Source organism: Procambarus clarkii, chromosome 46, assembly GCF_040958095.1.
Source record: "Procambarus clarkii isolate CNS0578487 chromosome 46, FALCON_Pclarkii_2.0, whole genome shotgun sequence".
Classification (NCBI taxonomy): Eukaryota; Metazoa; Arthropoda; class Malacostraca; order Decapoda; family Cambaridae; genus Procambarus; species Procambarus clarkii.
The window spans coordinates 34,514,683-34,537,225 of NC_091195.1; the positions used below are offsets into that span (position 1 = coordinate 34,514,683).

General features: G+C 39.4%; 1 protein-coding gene across 1 annotated transcript in view; it reads left to right on the forward strand.

Annotated features, from left to right (window-relative positions):
- Nucleotides 1–22,543, forward strand: part of LOC138349643 (UDP-glycosyltransferase UGT5-like) — a 118,994-nt gene that overhangs the window by 51,508 nt on the left and 44,943 nt on the right. Inside the window, exons 8-9 of the mRNA XM_069301913.1 lie at nt 18,053–18,186; nt 18,313–18,532. Of these exons, the coding sequence (XP_069158014.1) occupies nt 18,053–18,186; nt 18,313–18,532 (354 nt within the window). The remainder of the gene's footprint in view (nt 1–18,052; nt 18,187–18,312; nt 18,533–22,543) is intronic.

Here is a 22,543-nt window from a genome sequence, read left to right on the forward strand (position 1 = left end):
GGGTGAAGGCAGTGTTGGTTGATGGTTGTTGTTGGTGGTAGTTGTGGTTAAAAGTTGTGGTTAATAGTTGTAGTTGGTGGTAGTGGTGGTTAATGGTTGTGGTTGGTGGCATTTGATGTTGATGGTTGTGGTTGCAGGCAGTGACGGTTGATTGGTGTAGTGAGGTAACAGTGGTGGTTGATGGTTGTGGTTGGTGGCGGTGATGGTTTATAGCAGTAAAGGTTGATGGTTGTGGTTAGTTGCAGTGTAGGTATGTGATAGTTGTAGTTGGTGGTAGTAGTAGTTGGTGGTGGTTGTGGTTGGTGGTAGTAGTGGTTGATTGTTGATTGTAGGTGTGGTTGATTGTAGTTGTGGTTGATGATTGATTGTAATGGTGGTTGATGGTAGAAGTGGTTGGTGGTTGTTGTTGGTAGTAGTGGTAGTTGGTGGTATTGGTTGTTGATGGCAGGGAAAGTTGGGGGGTTGTGGTGGTTGATGGTTGTTGTGATTGATGGTTGTGGTGGTTGTTGAAAGTGGTGGGTGATGGATGTGGTGGTTGATGGAAGTTGTGGTAGACGGAAGTGGTGGTTGATGAAAGTTGTGGTTGATGGAAGTGGTGGTAAATTGTAGTGGTGGTTGATGGTAGAGGGGATTGATAGTTGTGGTGATTGACAGTTTTAGTGGCAGTTGGTAGTGGTGGTTGATGGTAGTGGTGGGTGACAATTGTGGTAGTTGAGGGTTGCCGTGGTTAATGTTTGCATTGGATGATGGTTGTCGTGGTTGATGGTTGTCGTGGTTGATGGTTGTGGTCGGTGGCAGTGGTGGTTAATGGTAGTTGCGGGTGGTGGTAGTGAAGGCTGGTGGTAGTAGTTGTTGGAGGTAGTGGTGGTTGATTGCAGAAGTGGCTGATGATTGTGGTTGATCAAAGTACTCACCTAGTTGTACTCATCTAGTTGTGCATGCGGGGGTTGAGTTTTGCCTCTTTCGTCCCGCCTGTCGACTGTCAATTAACTGGTTTACAGATTCCTAAGCACATTGGGATCTATCAAATATTCATTTGAAACTGAGTAAGCAGTCTTCCTCCAGCAAATCACTGTGTAATGCATTCCATTTGTTAACTACTCTGACAATTAAAAAAATCTAATGTTTCTGGGGCTCAGTTAGGCTCAGTTGCAAAGAATTGAAAAATGATGTTTTTCACCTGTGTCCCCTTGTTCGTGTTCCATCCATGCTAAATAGTTTGTTTTGTCCACCCTGTCAATTCCTCTGAGAATTTTGTCGGTGATTAGCCTTTCCTCATAGCTCATACCTCTCAGTTCTGGGGTTTGTCTTGTGGCATATCTTTGAAACTTCTCTAACTCTGTCTTGTGTTGAACTTGGTATGGATTCTTGGCAGGAGCTGCATACTCCAGGATTGGTCTGGCATAAATGATAAACAAGGTCCTGAACGATTCCTTACACGAGTTTATAAAGGCAGTTCTTATTTTTGTCCGTCTAGCATATGCCGCTGATGATATCCATTTGATGTGTGCTGTTGGGGACAGGAGAGGTTGTGATATCAACTTCAGATCTTTCTCTCTATTTGACTCCAGTAAGATTTCACCTCCCAGATGGTAAATTGTGTTCAGCTACCTGACCCTTTCACCTAATTTTTCGCTTTACACTTTCCTGAGTATAGTAGCCATTTCCTAGACCATTCCTCCAGTTGGTCCAGGTCGTCCTGTAGTCTACCACCAGAAATGGTGGTTGATTGTTGTATTAGTGGTAGTAGTGGTTGATTATTGTGGTAGTGGTAGTGGTGGTTTTTGGTTGTTGTTGGCAGAAGTGGTAGCTAATGGTATTGGTGGTTGATTGTGGATAGTGGTAGTGGTTGTTAATGATAGTGGTGGTTTTTGGTTGTTGTTGGCAGAAGTGGTAGCTAATGGTATTGGTGGTTGATTGTGGATAGTGGTAGTGGTTGTTGATGATAGTGGTGGTTAATTGTTGCGATTGGTAGTGATTGTTGTTTTTGGTTGGTGGTTGAATTGGTTGATGGTGTGATGGATGATAGTAGCATTGGTTGACAGTTGTGGTGGTTGTGGTTTGTAGTTGTTGATGGTTTCTGTGGTTGATGGTTGTGGTGGTTGATAGTTGTGCTGGTTGCTGATGGTTGTGATGGTTGATGATTGTTGTGGTTGATGGAAGTGGTGGGTGATTGTAGTGGTGGTTAATGGTAGTGGTTTTTGATGGTAGTTGTTGTTGATGAATAAAAGTGTGGTGGTTGATGGTTAGAGTGGTTGATTGTAGTGTTGGTTGATGGTTGTTATTGGTGGTAATAGTGGTTGGTTATAGTGGTCGTTGGTGGTAGTTGCGGTTGGTGGTAGTAGTGGATGGTGGTAGTGGTGGTTGAGTGGTTTATTGCTACAGTTGGTTGTAGATGAGGTTGATGATTGTGGTGGTATATAGTATTGCTAGGTGTTGGTAGTGGTTTTTTATGTTTGTGGTGCTTGAGAGTTTTTGGTTGTTCGTTGTTGATTGAGGTGGTTGATTGATGAGGCATTTAATGGTTGTGGTGGTTGGTGGTTTTTGTGGTTGGTTGCATTAGAGGTTGATAGCATTGGTGGTTGTCGTTGGTTGTAGTGGTGGTTGATGGTAGTGCTGGTTATGGTTGGTGGTAGTGTGGATTTATGTTGCTGTGGTTGGTTGTTTTGGTGGTTACGGTTGGTGATAGTGGTGATTGATGTTGGGGTGGTTGGTGATAATAATGGTTGATGGCAATGGTGGTTGTGATTGGCGTTAGTGGTGATTGATGATTGTGGTTGGTGAGAGTGGTGGTTGGTGGTAATGGTGGTTGATGGTTGTGATTGGTAGTAGTGGTAGGTGATGATTATGGTTGGTGGAATTGGTGGTTTATGTTTGTAGATTGTGGTAGTGGTGGTTGTTTTTGGTGGTAGTGGTGGTGGTTGATAGTTGTGATGTGGTGGGGTATGCAGAGGTACGACCATGCAAGGGGGGGGGGGGTCTTTTTGCAAGATGTAGCAGTGAAGTTGGAAATGTTGCAAAGAATTGAAAAATTATGTTTTACGTGACCCAATTTCAAAGGGAAAATCATAATTTTCGGAAATGTATCTAAATATTTCGTACAGATAAATTTTCAAAAGGTATCTATCTGTGAAAGTAATATTTTTTCAACAGTAGATTTTAAAGCAGGTAGGAAGCTCCTTTCGTGTATAAGGTATCTTTCAGGTAGGAGGTTTAACTATATATCATATAGAGGAATAATGAAATAAATACTAAATATAGATATAGAGTAATAGACTTAAGTTAAAATTGATTAGAATGAAATAACAATTAATGATGATATATACTTTGCAGTACAACTGAGTAAGAGAGATCCACCTTCTAGTTAATGTTTAAAATAATAATGTCTATCCATTACTATTCATCTTTAGCTACCCTAAAATGAGAGATATAAAGAAATAAAGAGATAGAGACATCGAGAATGAAACAGAGAAACATAAGGAAAAAAAGAGATAGAGGCATAAAGCAAGAAAGAGACAGACATAAAGATAGATAGAGAATTAAGCGTCAAAGGTTAGTACCTCTTGTCAACCAGTATCCGACACTACTTCCTGTTAATCACACAATCTATGCTAAATAGTGTTTATGGTTTCACCATAGCTCCTGCTACATGGAAATTCTGTTCCTGTAGCAGAATCTAACATAACCAGGCTAACAAGTCTATTGTTTGTATGTATAAGAGAAAAAGATAATAGATTAAGTAATTATCACAATTTAAGTAGATATGATCACCTTTCACTTACCTTGCTATCTATCAGCGTGTAAATCCTCTGTTATTCTTGGAGCTCTACTTCTATCTATGGGCGTAATAGTTTTATCTTTTTTTTCCCTCCCTCCTCCTGCTCCATCTCCCCATATACTCCATCCTCCACATTTCACATCCTCTAACTGCTTCTGCTCCACCTCAGGTAACGTTCCCACTGGCTACCCGTTGCTCCACAATCTCCATCCCCTCAATTCAACCCTGCTCATCACACCTTAACTCTTATGATTCCTCAGCCCCTCATAGTTTAGGGAATTCGACAACATTTAGCGCTTATGACAAAAGAGTTTAATCTATATCTTTCACACTTAACACTTTCTAAACGTTTTATCTTAGTGTGTAGATTAAGTTGAATAAAATAATATATGTCTGTCAGAAATGCAGGTTGTATTATAACCTGTGATAGTGTTATCAGGAGTAAAAAAAAATCAAGCTATTGTTTAGTCACACACGTGCAAGGAAGACTGCTGCCATATTCAAATATCATTGCAAGTGAAGACTTGCAAGTCCATAGCAACATAAGAGAGTCATTTTGATCTCTTTTTAGCTAAGAGTAAAAAATGCATATATTTTTTCATGGATCTAAATCGAACAAATTCTAACTAGAGTATTTTCTTCTCCATTGTAAATTATCGAGTTTAGTAAATTGATCAATTATTCTTCAATATTACTGTACAAGTTTAAAACGTTCATACATTTACTGAGAGCTTATTCTGCTTCACCCCCATATTTTGTTTTTATCCCTACCTTGTTTTATTAATTAGGAATAGTCAAGAATCAAACTTAGTAATTCATCCCTCTAACACAAATTCTCACCAATAAACAATTTTTTTTCCTTCATCAATTAGTTAAAACAATCGTTTTTTCCCACACTCCTGCTAACTTGCACTCTTTCACTGCCATAAACACACTATTGAATAAATCCTCTTATACAATTTCAAGTGCACAAAATACTATCATTCTCTAATGGCAGTTACCATTGCTCATTTATGTTAAACATGCTACAACAATAAACTTTCTTATTCGTATCCCTCTCCTCAATAATACTCAGTCTTATTACACATCTCACTATCATACACTCTTTGTCAAACACTATCTCTCTTCTTCTCTAACTCTAAATAACACAATCGGCACAATTATCAATCAATCACTTACACACTGCTTACCCACTAACTCACTTTCATTTCATCTCAACTTATCTTTCCCCCCTAACCAATCTTTTCCCTTCGTAAATATAATTCATTTGTCCTCTATGCAACTCTGATTATAAGTATAGGATAGGAAAGAGAAAAAAAGAGACAGAGGCATAAAGAAGGAAAGAGATAGAGACATACAGAAAGAAAGAGACAGAGACAATGATAGAGAGATAATTATGACAATTAAGAGTCAATGGGGACTACCTTTTGCCAACCAGTATCCGACACTACTTCCTTTTAATCCCTCAATTTATGCTAAATAGTGTTTACGGGCTCACCATAGATAGCCCCTGCTACATGGAAATTTTATTCCAGTAGCAGAATCTAAAACGAACAGACTAAATAGTGCTATTGTATAAATGTATAAAAGAGAAAGATAATAGAAATTTATATGGATATTATCACCTATCACTTACCTTGCTATCTATCAGTGTATCAGTCCTCTGTTATCCTTGGAGCTCGATTTTCACCTACAAGCGAAACAGTTTTATCTTATTTTTCCCTCTCTCCTCCTGCTCCATCTTCCCATATATTCCATGCTCCACATTCCACATCCTTCAACTGCTTCTGCTTCACCTCAGGTAACGCTCCCACTGGCTACCCATTGCTCCACGGTCTCCATCCCATCAATTCAACCCTGCTCATCACATCTTAACCCTAATGATTCCTCAACCCCTCATAGTTTGGTGAATTCGACAACACTGACAGCTAATGACAAAAGAGTTTAATCTATATTTTTCATACTTAACACATGCTAAACGTTTTATCTTAATGTGTAGATAAAGTTGAATAAAAAAATATATGTCAGTAAATGAGAAAGAGATTGGGTTATCAGGAGTAAAAAAAATAACTTGCGTTTGGGTTATCAGGAGTAAAAAAAAGCAAGCTATAGTCAAGGCACACGTGCAAGGAAGAGTGTTGCCATATTCACACATCATTGCAAGTGAAGACTTGTAAGTCCATAGAAACTTAAGAGAGTCATGTTGATCACTCTTCAGCTAAGAGTAAAAATGCATAATTTTTCATGGATCTAAATTAAAGAAATTCTAACTAGAGTCTTTTCCCTAACACATTTCTTCTCCATTGTAACTTATCGAGTTTAGTAAACTGATCAAGTATACTTCAATATTACTGTTCCAGTTTAAAACGTTTATTCACTTACTGAGAGCTTATTCTGTTACAGCCCCATATTTTGCTTTTATCCTTATCATTCATTATAATTAGTTAAGAATCAAGCTAAGATATTCATCATCCTTACACAAATTTTCAACGTTAAATGATTTTTTCTTATCAGTTAGTTAAAACAATCGTTTTTTCTCACACTCTTCCTAACTTTCACTCTTCCATTACCACAAGCGCGTTATTGAATAAACTCTATTACACAATTTCAAGTGGTCAAAATACTGTCCTCCTCCAAAGGCAGTTACCATTGCTCATTTATGTTAAACATGCTGCAACAACAAACTTGCTTATTCATACCCCTCTTCTCAACAATACTCAGTCTTATTACACAAATCACTATCATACACTCTTTGTCAAACACTATCTCTCTTCTTCTCTAACTCTAAATAACACAATCTGCACAATTATCTATCAATCACCTACTTAATGCTCACCCACTAACTCTCTTTCATTTCATCTCTACTTATCTTTCCCCCCTAACCAATCTTTTTCCTTCGTAAATATCATTCATTTGTCCTCTATGCAACTCTGATTAAGATTACACATAATTAAATTGCCAAAACACGCATATTCCTTCTCGAAACTGTAAATCTTTTTAAGTTCTTAGTCTTCGTAAATTCACTACTTTCCATTCTCCTTCTCCAAGTTGCATCAATTCATAACTCAATATCTCTATACAACTTTCTGTATCAAACTCATTCTGTACTTTGCCACATATTTTTTTTGTTTCTGCACAAACACTAATATACAGCATGTAGTATTTCTTGCCAATAGAACCTTTCACCTTCTTCTTAGTAGTCAAGGTAATGTATTTTCTTCCTCTTTCATCACAAATCTACATTCGGCTTTAAAGCTTTCATAAGATCTCAGATCCAGCTTTAGTCTTACTCATATTATCCACTCGTGTGTGCATAAATAGTGTTCCCCAGTAATCTTTGAAGAAATTCCTTGTAAATATATCATTGAGAGGTTTAAAAGATAGCAAAGGTTGGTTCAGAATGGGAAAATCTAAACTTTGAATCAACAATTCGTCAATGAAATACTTTCCAAAAATGGCCAACAAACATCATCTTATGATCTTGGTTATCTTGAAATGATTTCGGGGCTTTTAGTGTCCCCGCGGCCCGGTCCTCGACCAGGCCTCCACCCCCAGGAAGCAACCCGCGACAGCTGACTAACACCCTGGGACCTATTTTACTGCTAGGTAACAGGGGCATAAGGTGAAAGAAGCTCTGCCCATTGTTTCTCGCCGGCGCCCGGGATCGACCCCGGGACCACAGGATCACAAGTCCAGCGTGCTGTCCGCTCGGCCGACGTGGAAGTAGTGACTAATTACAGTAGTGTGTATGTAGTGTGTATGTAATTAGTGTGAACTAATTACAGTAGTTCCATGTATCAGTCCCTGACACGTGGAAGTAGTGACTAATGCTTCTGATAGAAAGGATAGGATGAGATAACATAAATGGTTGAACAGTGTGTATATACAGTTTACTGTGGCAAGGCTTTTAGCTTAGGCCTGTAGCAGAATAAGCTCTCAGTAAGTGTATAAACGTTTAAACTGGAACAGTAATATTGAAGTATACTTGATCAGTTTACTAAACTCGATAAGTCGCGATGGAGAAGAAATATGTTTGGGAAAAAGACTCTAGTTAGAATTTGTTTGATTTATATCCATAAAAAAAATATGCATTTTTACTCTTAGCTAAAGAGAGATCTACAGGACTCTCTTATGTTTCTATGGACTTGCAAGTCTTCACTTGCAATAATGTGTGAATATGGCAACACTCTTCCTTACACGTGTGTCTTGAATATAGCTTGCATTTTTTTTACTCCTGATAACCCAAACGCAAGTTATAGTGCTCTTTCTCATATATTGACCTACATTTTTTTATTCAACTTAATCTACACATTAAGATAAAACGTTTAGCATGTGTTAAGTATGAAAAATAGAGATTAAACTCTTTTGTCATAAGCTGTCAGTGTTGTCGAATTCACCTAACTATGAGGGGTTGAGGAATCATTAGGGTTAAGGTGTGATGAGCAGGGTTGAATTGAGGGGTGGAGATTGTGGAGCAATGGGTAGCCAGATGGAGCGTTACCTGAGGTGGAGCAGAAGCAGTTGCAGGATGTGGAATGTGGAGCATGGAGTGCATGGGGAGATGGAGCAGGAGGAGGGAAGGAAAAATAAAATAAAACTGTTACGCTTGTAGGTGAAAATCGATCTCCAAGATAACAGAGGATTAATACGCTAATAGATAGCAAGGTAAGTGAAAGGTGATCATATCCATTTAAATCTCTATTATCTTTCTCTTTTATACATTCATACAATAGCACTATTTAGCCTGTTAGTTTTAGATTCTGTTATAGGAGTAAAATTTCCATGTAGCTGGAGGCTATGGTGAGCCCGTAAACATTATTTAGCATAGGTTGAGGGATTAAAAGGAAGTAGTGTTGGATACTGGTTGACAAAAGGTAGTCCCCATTGACTCTTATTTATCTCTCTATCTCTCTATCGTTGCCTCTGTCTCTTTCTTTCCCTTTCCTTCTCTAGGTCTCTGTTTCTTTTTTTCTCTTTCCTATACGTACAATAACACAATTTGAATGTGGTTGAGGATTTTAACAGCACGTGCTTTGGGATGCAACTCTACCATCCTTTTACTCTTAAATTTCCCAACATTTTTCTCTCTTCTATTACTTACTACAGCACTATTTAGGGTAGCTAAAGATGAATAGCAATTGATAGACATTATTATTTTATGCATAGATTAGGAGGTGTGTCTCTCTAACGTAGTTGTACTGGAGATTATTTATCATCATTATTTGTTGTTTCATTCCTGCACTGAAATTCTTAACTACACGCTCTTAATTTCACTAATCTTACTTAGTAATATATATCTTTTATTCTAATCAACAGCAACTTAAATCAAATACTCTGTCTCTCAATTTAGTATTTATTTTGTTATTCCTTTTATCTTTTCTCTATACGATATATAGTAAAACTTCTTACCTGAAAGGAACTTCCTAGCCGAAAGGAACATCATACCGGCAAGGAGCCTCCAACCTGCATTAAAATGTATTGATGAAAATACATGACATTCACAGATTGATACTTTTTGAAAATTTATCTGATCGAAATATTTTGATACATGAATGAAAAATTATGGTTTTTCCTTTTAACTTCAACTCACTTGCAACATTTCAATTTTCAATATTTTGCAACTGCATTGCAACGTCTTGCAACGTGACATCCTGGTATGATCTTCCCTGTGCAAAGTTGCTCTGCAACATTGCAACCAAAAAGGCCGTGCATGATCGTAGGACCAAATAACTCTACTGTGGTATGGTGTGGTAATATGGTGTGGTGGTGTAAGTGTGGTGTGGTGTTGTAATATTATGAGATGGTGGAAGTGTGGTGTGGTAGTGGTGGTTTTGTAATGGTGGTTTAGGAGTTGTAGTGTAGTAGTAGTGTCGAATGGTGAGGTAATATGGTGTGGTGGTGTAGTGTGGTAATATGGTGTGGTGGTGTGGTGTGGTAATATTATGATGTGGTGGAAGTGTGGTGTGGTAATATTTTGAGGTGGTAGATGTGTGGTGTGGTAGTTGTGGTGTAGTAGTGGCGGTAGTGGAATGTGGTAGTTGTGGGGTAGTAGTGGTGGTGTAGTAGTGGTGGTGTATTAATGGTGGTGTACTAATGGTGGTGGTGTGGTAATAGTTGTGCAGTAGTTGTGGCGTAGTAGTGGTAGTGTGGTAGTGGTGGTGTGATGGTGTGGTGTGGTGTGGTGTGGTAGTGTATATGGTAGTGGTGGGTTGGTTGTGGTGGGGTGTGTTATCACTACTCAAATTTAGCAATGCTCGCGTTCCCGGAAACAGCTACTAAAACTTATTATTGACCGGTTATTATTATCACCTAATGCTGCAGGATCATTAAGCATAAAAACGGTTTATAAAATAGGCACAGTAGTTTATTCTTTTTAGGGAGAAATAATAAAACACAAAAAATACAGACTATAATAATAATTAATAGTTATCGGCTTATAACCACTGACACACGTTACTATATACAACTTAATAAATCACATGAATAACCCGACTCATAGCAACACCTAAATTCAAGCGAACAACCACACTTTACTTAACTTCATCTGGACAAATTAAAGCACTATTAGTCTGCTACTGAATGCAGGCGCTGCTACTGAACAGCGAGAGCGACCAGACACACTATAACCAAGCACCAAGATATATAACAACAACAGCCACACTACCCCACAGTGATACATACTGACATACACTTATAAGTATATAATATTTTAGACACTCTGGATCAACAAATCAAATAATTAGGCAACTTATACTGAAAACAAGTCATTTATCAACACACAACTGGTAACACTGGCGTTCACACCACCAATCTTGTTAAGCACCCGTCCAACACAGGTCAACTCATAAACCCGCTCCACTTACTACTCTAATACAATAAGATACAACACTGCAATACAATAGCATAATATAACATAGTACATATGCACTGAAAACAGAAATGTAGTCGATTTTTGTAAATAGCTAAATGAGGTGTGATGAACGTTAATATGCATAAATTTGAATAGTTAGAATCCAGGTAAATACCTGGGGCCATATTCACGAAGCAGTTACGCAAGTACTTACGAACCGATACACCTTTTCTCAATCTTCGGCGGATTTGTTTACAATTGTTAAACAGTTTATGAGGTCCGAAGCACCAAGAGGCTATTTATAACAATAACAACAGTTGACTGGGAAGTTTTCATGCTTATAAACTGTTTAATAAATGTAAACAAAGCCGTCAAAGATTGAGGAAAGATGTACACGTTCGTAAGTGCTTGCGTAACTGCTTCGTGAATCTGGCCCCTGGGTCGAAACACGGTGGTACTGGTAGATTGTCAGTGGTGGGGTGGTGTTGGTGGGTTGGCAGTGGTGTGAAGGTGTTAGTGGGTTGGCAGTGGTGGTGTGGTGTTGGTGGGTTGGCAGTGGAAGTGTGGTGGTGGTGGGTTGGCAGTGGTGGTGTGGTGTTGGTGGGTTGAAAGTAGTGTGAAGGTGTTGGTGGGTTGGCAGTGGTAGTGTGGTGCTGGTGGGTTGGCAGTGGTGGTGTGGTGTTGGTGGGTTGAAAGTGGTGTGAAGGTGTTGGTGGGTTGGCAGTGGTGGTGTGGTATTAATGGGTTGGCAGTGGAAGTGTGGTGGTGGTGGGTTGGCACTGGTGGTGTGGTATTGGTAGATTAGCAGTGGTGGTGTTGTGGTTGGGGATTGACAGTGGTTTGCGGTGTTGGTGGGTTTGCAGTGGTAGTGTAGTGTTGGTGGGTTGGCAGTGGTGGTGTGGTGGTGGTGGTGGGTTGGCAGTGGTGGTGTTGTGGTTGGGGATTGACTGTGGGTTGCGGTGTTGGTGGGTTGGCAGTGGAAGTGTGGTGTTGGGGGTTGGCAGTGGTGGTGTGGTGGTGGTGGTGGGTTGGCAGTGGTAGTGTGGTGTTGGTGGGTTGGCAGTGATAGTGTGGTGTTGTTGGGTTGGCAATGGTAGTGTGGTGGTTGTGGTGGGCTGGCAGTGGTAGTTTGGTGTTGGTGGGTTGGCAGTGGTGGTGTGGTGTTGGTGGGTTGGCAGTTTTAGTGTGGTGTTGGTGGGTTTGCACTGGTGGTGTGGTATTGGTGGGTTGGCAGTGTTGGTGTTGTGGTTGGGGATTGACAGTGGTTTGCAGTGTTGGTGGGTTGGCAGTGGTAGTGTGGTGTTGGTGGGTTGGCAGTGGTGGTGTGGTGGTGGTGGTGGGTTGGCAGTGGTAGTGTGGTGTTGGTGGGTTGGCAATGGTAGTGTGGTGATGGTTGGTTGGCAGTGGTGGTGCGGTGGTGGTGGTGGGTTGGCAGTGGTAGTGTGGTGTTGGTGGGTTGGCAATGGTAGTGTGGTGATGGTGTGTTGGCAGTGGTAGTGTGGTGTTGGTGGGTTGGCAGTGGTAATGTGGTGTTGGTGGGTTGGCAGTGGTAGTGTGGTGTTGGTGGGTTGGCAGTGGTAGGGTTGTGTTGGTGGGTTGGCAATAATGGGGTGATGTTGGTGGGGTGACAGTGGTAGTGTGGTGTTGGTGGGTTGGCAGTGGTAGGGGTGTGTTGGTGGGTTGGCAATAATGGGGTGATGTTGGTGGGTTGGCAATAATGGGGTGATGTTGGTGGGTTGACAGTGGTAGTGTGGTGTTGGTGGGTAGGCAGTGGTGGTGTGGTGGTGGTGGGTTGGAAGTGGAAGTGTGGTGTTGGTGGGTTGGAAGTGGTGGTGTGGTGGTGGTGGGTTGGAAGTGGTACTGTGGTATTGGTGGGTGGCAGTGGTTGGGTGGTGTTGGTGGGTTAGCAGTGGTAGTGTGGTGTTGGTGGGTTGGCAAAGGTAGTGTGGTGTTGGTGGGTTGGAAGTGGTGGTGCGGTGGTGGTGGTGGGTTGGCAATGGTAGTGTGGTGTTGGTGGGTTGGCAGTGGTAGTGTAGTGTTGGTGGGTTGGCAATGGTAGTGTGATGGTAGTGTGTTTGCAGTGGTGTGGTGGTGTTGAATGGTTGGCAATAATAGGGTGATGTTGGTGAGTTGACAGTGGTAGTGTGGTGTTGGTGAGTTGGCAGTGGTGGTGTGGTGTTGGTAGGTTGGCAGTGGTAGGGTTGTGTTGGTGGGTTGGCAGTGGTAGTGTGGTGTTGGTGGGTTGGCAGTGGTAGGGTTGTGTTGGTGGGTTGGCAATAATGGGGTGATGTTGGTGGGGTGACAGTGGTAGTGTGGTGGTGGTGAGTTGGCAGTGGTAGGGTTGTGTTGGTAGGTTGGCAATAATGGGGTGATGTTGGTGGGGTGACAGTGGTAGTGTGGTGTTGGTGGGTTGGCAGTGGTAGTGTGGTGTTGGTGGGTTTTCAGTGGTAGTGTGGTGTTGGTGGGTTGGCAGTGGTAGGGTTGTGTTGGTGGGTTGGCAATAATGGAGTGATGTTGGTGGGGTGACAGTGGTAGTGTGGTGGTGGTGAGTTGGCAGTGGTAGGGTTGTGTTGGTAGGTTGGCAATAATGGGGTGATGTTGGTGGGGTGACAGTGGTAGTGTGGTGTTGGTGGGTTGGCAGTGGTAGGGTTGTGTTGGTGGGTTGGCAATAATGGGGTGATGTTGGTGGGTTGGCAATAATGGGGTGATGTTGGTGGGTTGACAGTGGTAGTGTGGTGTTGGTGGGTTGGAAGTGGTGGTGCGGTGGTGGTGGTGGGTTGGCAGTGGTAGTGTGGTGTTGGTGGGTTGGCAGTGGTAGTGTAGTGTTGGTGGGTTGGCAATGGTAGTGTGATGGTAGTGTGTTTGCAGTGGTGTGGTGGTGTTGAATGGTTGGCAATAATAGGGTGATGTTGGTGAGTTGACAGTGGTAGTGTGGTGTTGGTGAGTTGGCAGTGGTAGTGTGGTGTTGGTGGGTAGGCAGTGGTGGTTTGGTGGTGGTGGGTTGGAAGTGGAAGTGTGGTATTGGTGGGTTTTCACTGGTAGTGTGGTGGTGGTGGATTGGAAGTGGTAGTGTGGTGTTGGTGGGTTGGCAGTGGTAGTGTGTTGTTGGTGGGTTGGAAGTGTTGGTGAAGTGTTGGTGGGTTTTCAGTGGTAATGTGGTTGTGGGTTGGAAGTGGTAGTGTGGTGGTGGCGGGTTGGCAGTTGTGTTGTGGTGTTAGTGGGTTGGCAGTGGTGGTGCGGTGTTGGTTGGTTGGTAGTAGTGGGATGGTGTTGGTAGGTTGGCAGTAGTGGTGTGGTGTTTGTAGGGTGGTGATGGTGGGTTGGCAGTAGTGGATTGTTGTTGTTGGTGGGTTGGCAGTAGTTGGGTGGTGTTGGAGGAATGACAGTGGTGGGGTGGTGTTGGTGGGTTGATAGTGGTGGGGTGGTGCTTGTGAGTTGGTAATGGCACTCACATAGTTGTGCCTGCGGGGGTTGAGCAGTGGTTAGTGGGTTGGCTTATTGGTCCCACCTCTCAACTGTCAATCAACTGATGTTCTGATTCCTGAGCCTACTGGGCTCTATCCTATCTTCATTTAATACTGTGTATGGATTCTCCCTCCACGTTACTGCCTAATGCATTCCATCTGTTAACAACTCTGACACTGAAAAAGTTGTTTCTATCTTCTAATGGTAGTGTGGTGATGGTGGGTTGGCAGTGGTAGTGTGGTGATGGTGGGTTGGCAGTGGTAGTGTGGTGTTGGTGGGTTGGCAGTGGTAGTGTGGTGTTGGTGGGTTGGCAGTGGTAGTGTGGTGTTGGCTTGTTTGGGTATTAAGTTTCCACCTGTATCCCCTTGTTCGTGTCCTACAAGTGTTAGCAGTTAATCTTTATCTATCCTGTCAATTCCTATGAGAATTGTATTGGTAGTGATCATGTCTCCCGTAACTCTTCTGTCTTCCAGTGTTGTAAGGTTCTGTTCCAGCAATCTTTCCTTGTAGCTCATGCCTCTCAGCTCTTGGACGAGCCTGGTGTCATACTTTTGAACCTTTTCTAACTTCGCTTCGTGTTTAACGAGATCTGGACTCCAGGCTGGAGCCGCATATTCCCGTATTGGTCTGACATATGAGCTATACAAGGTTCTGAATGATTCTTTTCACAAGTTTCCCAAAGCAGTTCTTAAGTTTGCCAGCCTTGCATACGTCTTTGATGTTATTATTTTGAAATGGGCTTCATAGGACAGCTCGTGTGTGATTTTAACCCCAAATCTGTCTATTTTTCTGACTTTTGAAGAATTTCCTCCCCCAGTAGGTACCTTGTGTTTACCTTCCTGCTCTTTATGCCCGTCTTCATCATTTTGCACTTGATCGAGTAAAACTCTAATAGCCATTTAATGGATCATTCCTTCAGTCTGACCATGGTCATCCATTAACCTCTTACATTCCTCCTCTGTCTTAATCCTTCGCATAATTTTAACATCAGTAAATATCGAGAGGAATGAGTCTTTACCTTCTTTAAGATCATTCATGTATATCAGAAACAAGATAGAGCCGAGTACAGAACTCTGTGGGACTCTGCAGGTGACATCACACCAGTCTGAGGTTTTACCACTCACAGTAACTCTCTGCTTCTTGTTGTTTAGGTACTCCCTTATCCATTGGAGTACCTTACCACTTTCTCCAGCTTGTTTCTCGAACATATGCAATAGTCTCGTATGGGATACTATGCCAAACGCTTTCTGACAGTCCAAGAAAATGCAGTCTGCCCATCTTTCTCTTTCTTGCTTAAAGCTTGTTGCTTGGTCATAGAATTCTATTAAATTTGTGAGACGCGACTTGCCATCCCTGAACCTATGCTGAGGGTATGTTATAAAGTCACATATCTCCAGATGTGCTACCAGTCTTTATCTCACGTTCTTCTCCATCACCTTCGATGGTATACAAGTTAAAGACACCGGTCAGTAGTTTAGGGTCTCCTGCCTATCCCCTTTTTGTATATATTGGAACTACATTAGCTGTCTTCCAACTCTCTGGTAGTCTCCTGATGCCAGTGACTGGTTATACACCATAGATAGTTGAATGCAAAGTGCTTTTGTCCTCTCTTTTTGTATCCATGGTGAGATTTCATCGGGTCCAACAGCTTCATTCACATCTAGATCGAGCAGATACCTCCTAACCTCATCTCTGGTAAAAATAAAATGTAAATTTTCTTTATATATATATATATATATATATATATATATATATATATATATATATATATATATATATATATATATATATATCTTGAGGTTATCTTGAGATGATTTCGGGGCTTTAGTGTCCCCGCGGCCCGGTCCTAGACCAGGCCTCCACCCCCAGGAAGCAGCCCGTGACAGCTGACTTAACTCCCAGGTGCCTATTTACTGCTAGGTAACAGGGGCATTCAGGGTGAAAGAAACTTTGCCCATTTGTTTCTGCCTCGTGCGGGAATCGAACCCGCGCCACAGACTTACGAGTCCTGCGCGCTATCCACCAGGCTACGAGGCCCCTTATATATAAATATATATATATATATATATATATATATATATATATATATATATATATATATATATATATATATATATATATATATATATACATATATATATATATATATATATATATATATATATATATATATATATATATATATATATATACATATATATGCGAACAAGCCTGAATGGTCCCCAGGACTATATGCACTTATATATAGTTATATATATATATATATATATATATATATATATATATATATATATATATATATATATATATATATATATGTATATATATATATATATATGTATATATATATGTATATATATATGTATATATATATATATATATATATATATATATATATATATATATATATATATATATATATATATGTCTGAAAACTCTATATATATATATATATATATATATAACTCTATATAAATATATATATGTATATATATATATACATATATATATATGTCGTACCTAGTAGCCAGAACGCACTTCTCAGCCTAATATGCAAGACCAAATTTGCCTAATAAGCCAAGTTTTCCTCAATTAATATATTTTCTCTAATTTTTTTCTTATGTAATGATAAAGCTACCCATTTCATTATGTATGATGTCAATTTTTTTTTATTGGAGTTAAAATTAACGTAGATATATGACCAAACCTAACCAACCCTACCTAACCTAACCTAACCTATCTTTATAGGTTAGGTTAGGTTAGGTAGCCGAAAAAGTTAGGTTAGGTTAGGTTAGGTAGGTTAGGTAGTCGAAAAACAATTAATTCATGAAAACTTGGCTTACTAGGCAAATTTGGCCTTGCATAGTAGGCTGAGAAGTGAGTTCTGGCTACTAGGTACGACATATATATATATATATATATATATATATATATATATATATATATATATATATATATATATATATATATATATATATATATATATGTATATATATATATATATATATATATATATATATATATATATATATATATATATATATGTATATATATGACAATGTCAGACCACGGAGGAAAAATGAAACAGGAATTTCCTTAAGTACTTTCGTATATTAAATACATCTTCAGAAAGTCAATTCATTTTTCCTCCGTGGTCTGACATTGTCACATTCTTAATCGCGTGTTTATTTTCGTGATATACACACATGTATATATATGTATATATATGTATATATATATATATATATATATATATATATATATATATATATATATATATATATATATATATATATATATATATATATATATATATATAAATAAACATTTTTGGATTAAACATTGCTCATATGCATGCTGCACCATATTCATGACAGTTCATTCCCACAACTCTTTGGAACGTTTGTGGAAGTTGCAGCAACGTTTTGTGTTTGCAGGAAAACATCGACACCCTTGTTTGCAAGTATTTTTCAACAGATGGCGCCAAGCCCGGAAGCTTATGTAGCACCAATACTGTTTCCAAACAAATTTGTATTCAGTTCTTTCCTAACATGAGTAACTATGAGCTGGTCATGTCCCAGCAGGTACCGGGAGGTGCTGGTGGTGATCTGTGTCACCATGTTACAACGAGGCTATGAGCTGGTCATGTCCCAGCAGGTACCAGCAGGTGCTGATGGAGGTGATCTGTGTCACCATGTTACAACGCGGCTATGAGCTGGTCATGTCCCAGCAGGTACTAGCAGGTGCTGATGGAGGTGATCTGTGTCACCATGTTACAACGCGGCTATGAGCTGGTCATGTCCCAGCAGGTACCGGCAGGTGCTGGTGGAGGTGTTCTGTGTCTCCTGGTTATAATGTGATTGACTATGAGCTGGTCACGTCCCTGCAGGTGCTGGTGGAGGTGATCTGCGTCTTCTGGTTATAACGTGGGTGATTATGAGCTGGTCATGTCCCTGCAGGTACCGTCGGGTGCTGGTGGAGGTGTTCGGGTCTCTGGAGCAGCGGGTCCTCTGGAAGTGGGACGAGGACACCATGGAAGATCTCCCGTCGAACGTCCGTCTTGCCAAGTGGCTCCCCCAGCAGGATGTTCTCGGTATGTCTACTGTGTATGCTACAGTTAATATACATCTTTTCAGTCAAGTGTATTAGATATATATAATTAAATTGTATACCTTTATCAACAAATATGATATACACAAACCTGTATGTACCCATACAGGGCACCCTCGCCTGCGATTATTCATCACTCACGGTGGTCTGTTGAGTACCCACGAGGCCACCTACCACGGTATACCTATCTTGGGTATCCCCGTCGTCATGGACCAGCATCATAACATGAGACAAGCCCAGAATGAGGGCTGGGCACGGTACTTGACCTGGGATGACCTCACCTACGACCTCCTTCGCCAAAATATTGTTCAAATCATGAATGATCACAAGTAAATATTTTTTTGACTGTTACCGTGATGGACTTTGGACCTATGTTCTCCAGGCTATAGTGCCTATGAGTGTAGAAACACTGTAGGCATGTCAAGGAAAACCCCACAATTCAAGAGTGACATATACATTATATGAACCATTCAGATGTGACATATATAATTTATACACGTTTCAAGAGAGTCATGTACAATATATACACAATATCAGTGTCATATACAAAATTATGCACAATATCAGTGTCATATACAATATATATATATATATATATATATATATATATATATATATATATATATATATATATATATATATATATATATATATATATATATATATATATATATTTATATATATATATATATATATATATATATATATATATATATATATATATATATATATATATATGTATATATATATATATATATATATATATATATATATATATATATATATATATATATATATATATATATATACAATATCAGTGTCAAATACAATATATACGCAATATGAGTGCATTATACAATATATAATTTTAACTCAATGTGTCGGGGGACAGAACCAGAGTATATTCATACACGATAGACTTGTATCGATGTATCCCGCCCCCCCAGGCCGAATTACTGACTCCGCCCATGACACAACCGAACAACAAGCTGACTAACTCCTGAGTACCTACTCACTTCTAGGTGAACAGGTCTTTTAAATGAAAGAAAATGTGCCAACTATTTCTGTCCTGCCCGGGATTCGAACCTGGAATTCATGATTGTGCGCCGAGAACGAACCCGACTATACAACCGGGACCCATAGTAGTACACGTGACACTGATTACATATACTGGTTTACACACAATAACAGTGTCATATATAATATATACACAATATCAGTGACATATACAAAATATACACAGTATCAGTGTCATATACAATATATACACATCATCAGTGTAATACACAATACATACACATTATCAGTATCATACAATATATACACAATATCAGTGTCATGTACAATATATACACAATATCAGTGTCATATATAATATATATCTACCCACTCCATGATTGTCATATATAAATGTATACAACATATTCATGATATCTAGGGTGCAATATACAATATATTTCCAATGTCAGAGACATTTACAATATATATCTCATTAGAAACCACTGTGCCACCGAGTGGGCCTATTGTGCAAGCCCAGTGCTCAAACCAGCATCACAAGCCCACAGGCAATCAAGCTGGGATTGATTGCTCACATGATGGATTCACATACATGTTCACATGTAATATATGTATTTATATATATATATATATATATATATATATATATATATATATATATATATATATATATATATATATAGGCACTACACATCAAGAAGTCAACACCAGCAATCAACAGCCAATATATATATATATATATATATATATATATATATATATATATATATATATATATATATATATATATATATATATATATATATATATATATATATATATATATATATATATATGTCGTACCTAGTAGCCAGAATGCACTTCTCAGCCTACTATGCAAGGCCCGATTTGCCTAATAAGCCAAGTTTTCATGAATTAATGTTTTTTCGACTACCTAACCTACCTAACCTAACCTAACCTAACTTTTTTGGCTACCTAACCTAACTTAACCTATAGAGATAGGTTAGGTAGGGTTGGTTAGGTTCGGTTGTATATCTACGTTAATTTTAAATCCAATAAAAAAAAATTGATCTCATACATAATGAAATGGGTAGCTTTATCATTTCATAAGAAAAAAAATTGAGAAAATATATTAATTCAGGAAAACTTGGCTTATTAGGCAAATCGGGCCTTGCATAGTAGACCGAGTACGACGTTCTGGCTACTAGGTACGACATATATATATATATATATATATATATATATATATATATATATATATATATATATATATATATATATATATATATTTATATATATATATATATATATATATATATATATATATATATATATATATATATATATATATATATATATATATATATATATATATATATATATATATGTCGTACCTAGTAGCCAGAATGTACTTCTCAGCCTACTATGCAAGGCCCGATTTGCCTAATAAGCCAAGTTTTCATGAATTAATGTTTTTTCGACTACCTAACCTAACTTTTTTGGCTACCTAACCTAACTTAACCTATAAAGATAGGTTAGGTAGGGTTGGTTAGGTTATATATATATATATATATATATATATATATATATATATATATATATATATATATATATATATATATATTTATATATATATATATATATATATATATATATATATATATATATATATATATATATATATATATATATATATATACTGAAACAAAGATAATCAAGAAACTAACAACGTTATATGGAGGACCTATGGCAATTCCACGACCAAATGACGGCTTCCTGAACCTTGCAGGAATCAACCTCACTGAGGACCAAGTCACTCTCCTAAATCTGGGTATAAACTGTCACGTTATGTCCAGACCAAGTGAGATGGCCCGGGAAGTGGAGTTGGAGATTCTGTTGGACGACATATTCGACCTCAAGACACAAAAGAAGGTCACCACCAAAGACACCTTACAAGCAGAACTTATTGCAAAAGGAGGAAAGAATCGAGGCAACTACAGAAGCACCATACTGTCCCCCCGAGCTCAAAGCGGCAGCTAAGAGCCTTCGTGAGAACAAGGAGATAGTTGTCAGGAGAGGTGACAAGTCGCCAATATACGTCATTCTTAAAAAAAGACGAATATCTGGCGAAAATGAACCTCATTCTCTCTGACCAAACTAAATTCCAAAGGGTAACGAAGGACACTACAGCCGAATAGAAAGCAAAGGTCAACAAATTGATCGAAACTGCGAACGCCAAGAAATCCGGACTCCACCTGCCAAAGATTATTGGGGAATATAAACCTGGATACGCGTATGGAAATGTCAAGAAACATAAGCCTGGAAACCCACTTCGGCCAATCATCAGCCAGACACCCATACCCACGTGCAGACTGGCGAAGCAACTCAATGGTTTGCTGACTCCTTATGTCCCTTGCGCCTTCAGCCTGAAGTCTACAAAGGGATTTGTTGACTTACTGCGGGGAACACGGGCCACAGGGATAAGAGCCTCGTTGGACGTAGAATCTCTGTTTACCAACGTACCTGTGGATGAAACAATCGGGATGATAGCGGACAGAGTGTATCGTGATCCGGCCTGTACTCCTCTTGACATACCAGAAAACATTCTAAGGAAACTACTCCAAGCTTGTACTAAAGAGGCACCCTTCTTGAGCCCGGATGGGCAAATGTATAAGCAAGTAGATGGGGTCGCCATGGGTTCTCCCCTAAGTGTCCTGTTTGCGAACTTATACATGGGTACCATCGAGCAAAAGGTCTTAGTCGACATGAACTTGAAACCTGCCATAAACTGCAGGTATGTTGAAGACATTTTTACACAGGTACCTGATGTCAGACATCTGCAGGAGCTGAAGGAGGCATTTGAGCAGAATTCTGTGTTGCGTTTCACTTACGAGATGGAGAAGGATGGGAAGCTGCCCTTTCTAGATGTAACAGTCATGGAAAAGAGCGGAGGTTTCCACACTGCAGTCTACACTAAGGAAACGAACATAGGAATGTGCCTAAATGCCAACAGCGACTGCCCAGACAGGTACAAGAGGAGTGTTGTTAACGCTTATGTCGACCGTGCTCTCAGCCACAGCTCAGGATGGAAGCAAGTCGATGAAGAACTCTGTAGGATAAGGCAGGTCCTAGTCAACAACGGCTTCTCCAATGGTTTCGTTGAAGACATCATAAGAAGGAAAGTGAAACGCCATGCAACCTCTGAAGAGACAACTAACACAACACCTATACCCCCTATTAGACTATTTTACAGGAACTTCTTTTCCACAGCTCATAAAACGGAGGAAAGGGTCCTGAAAGATATTATTAATAGAAACGTTATC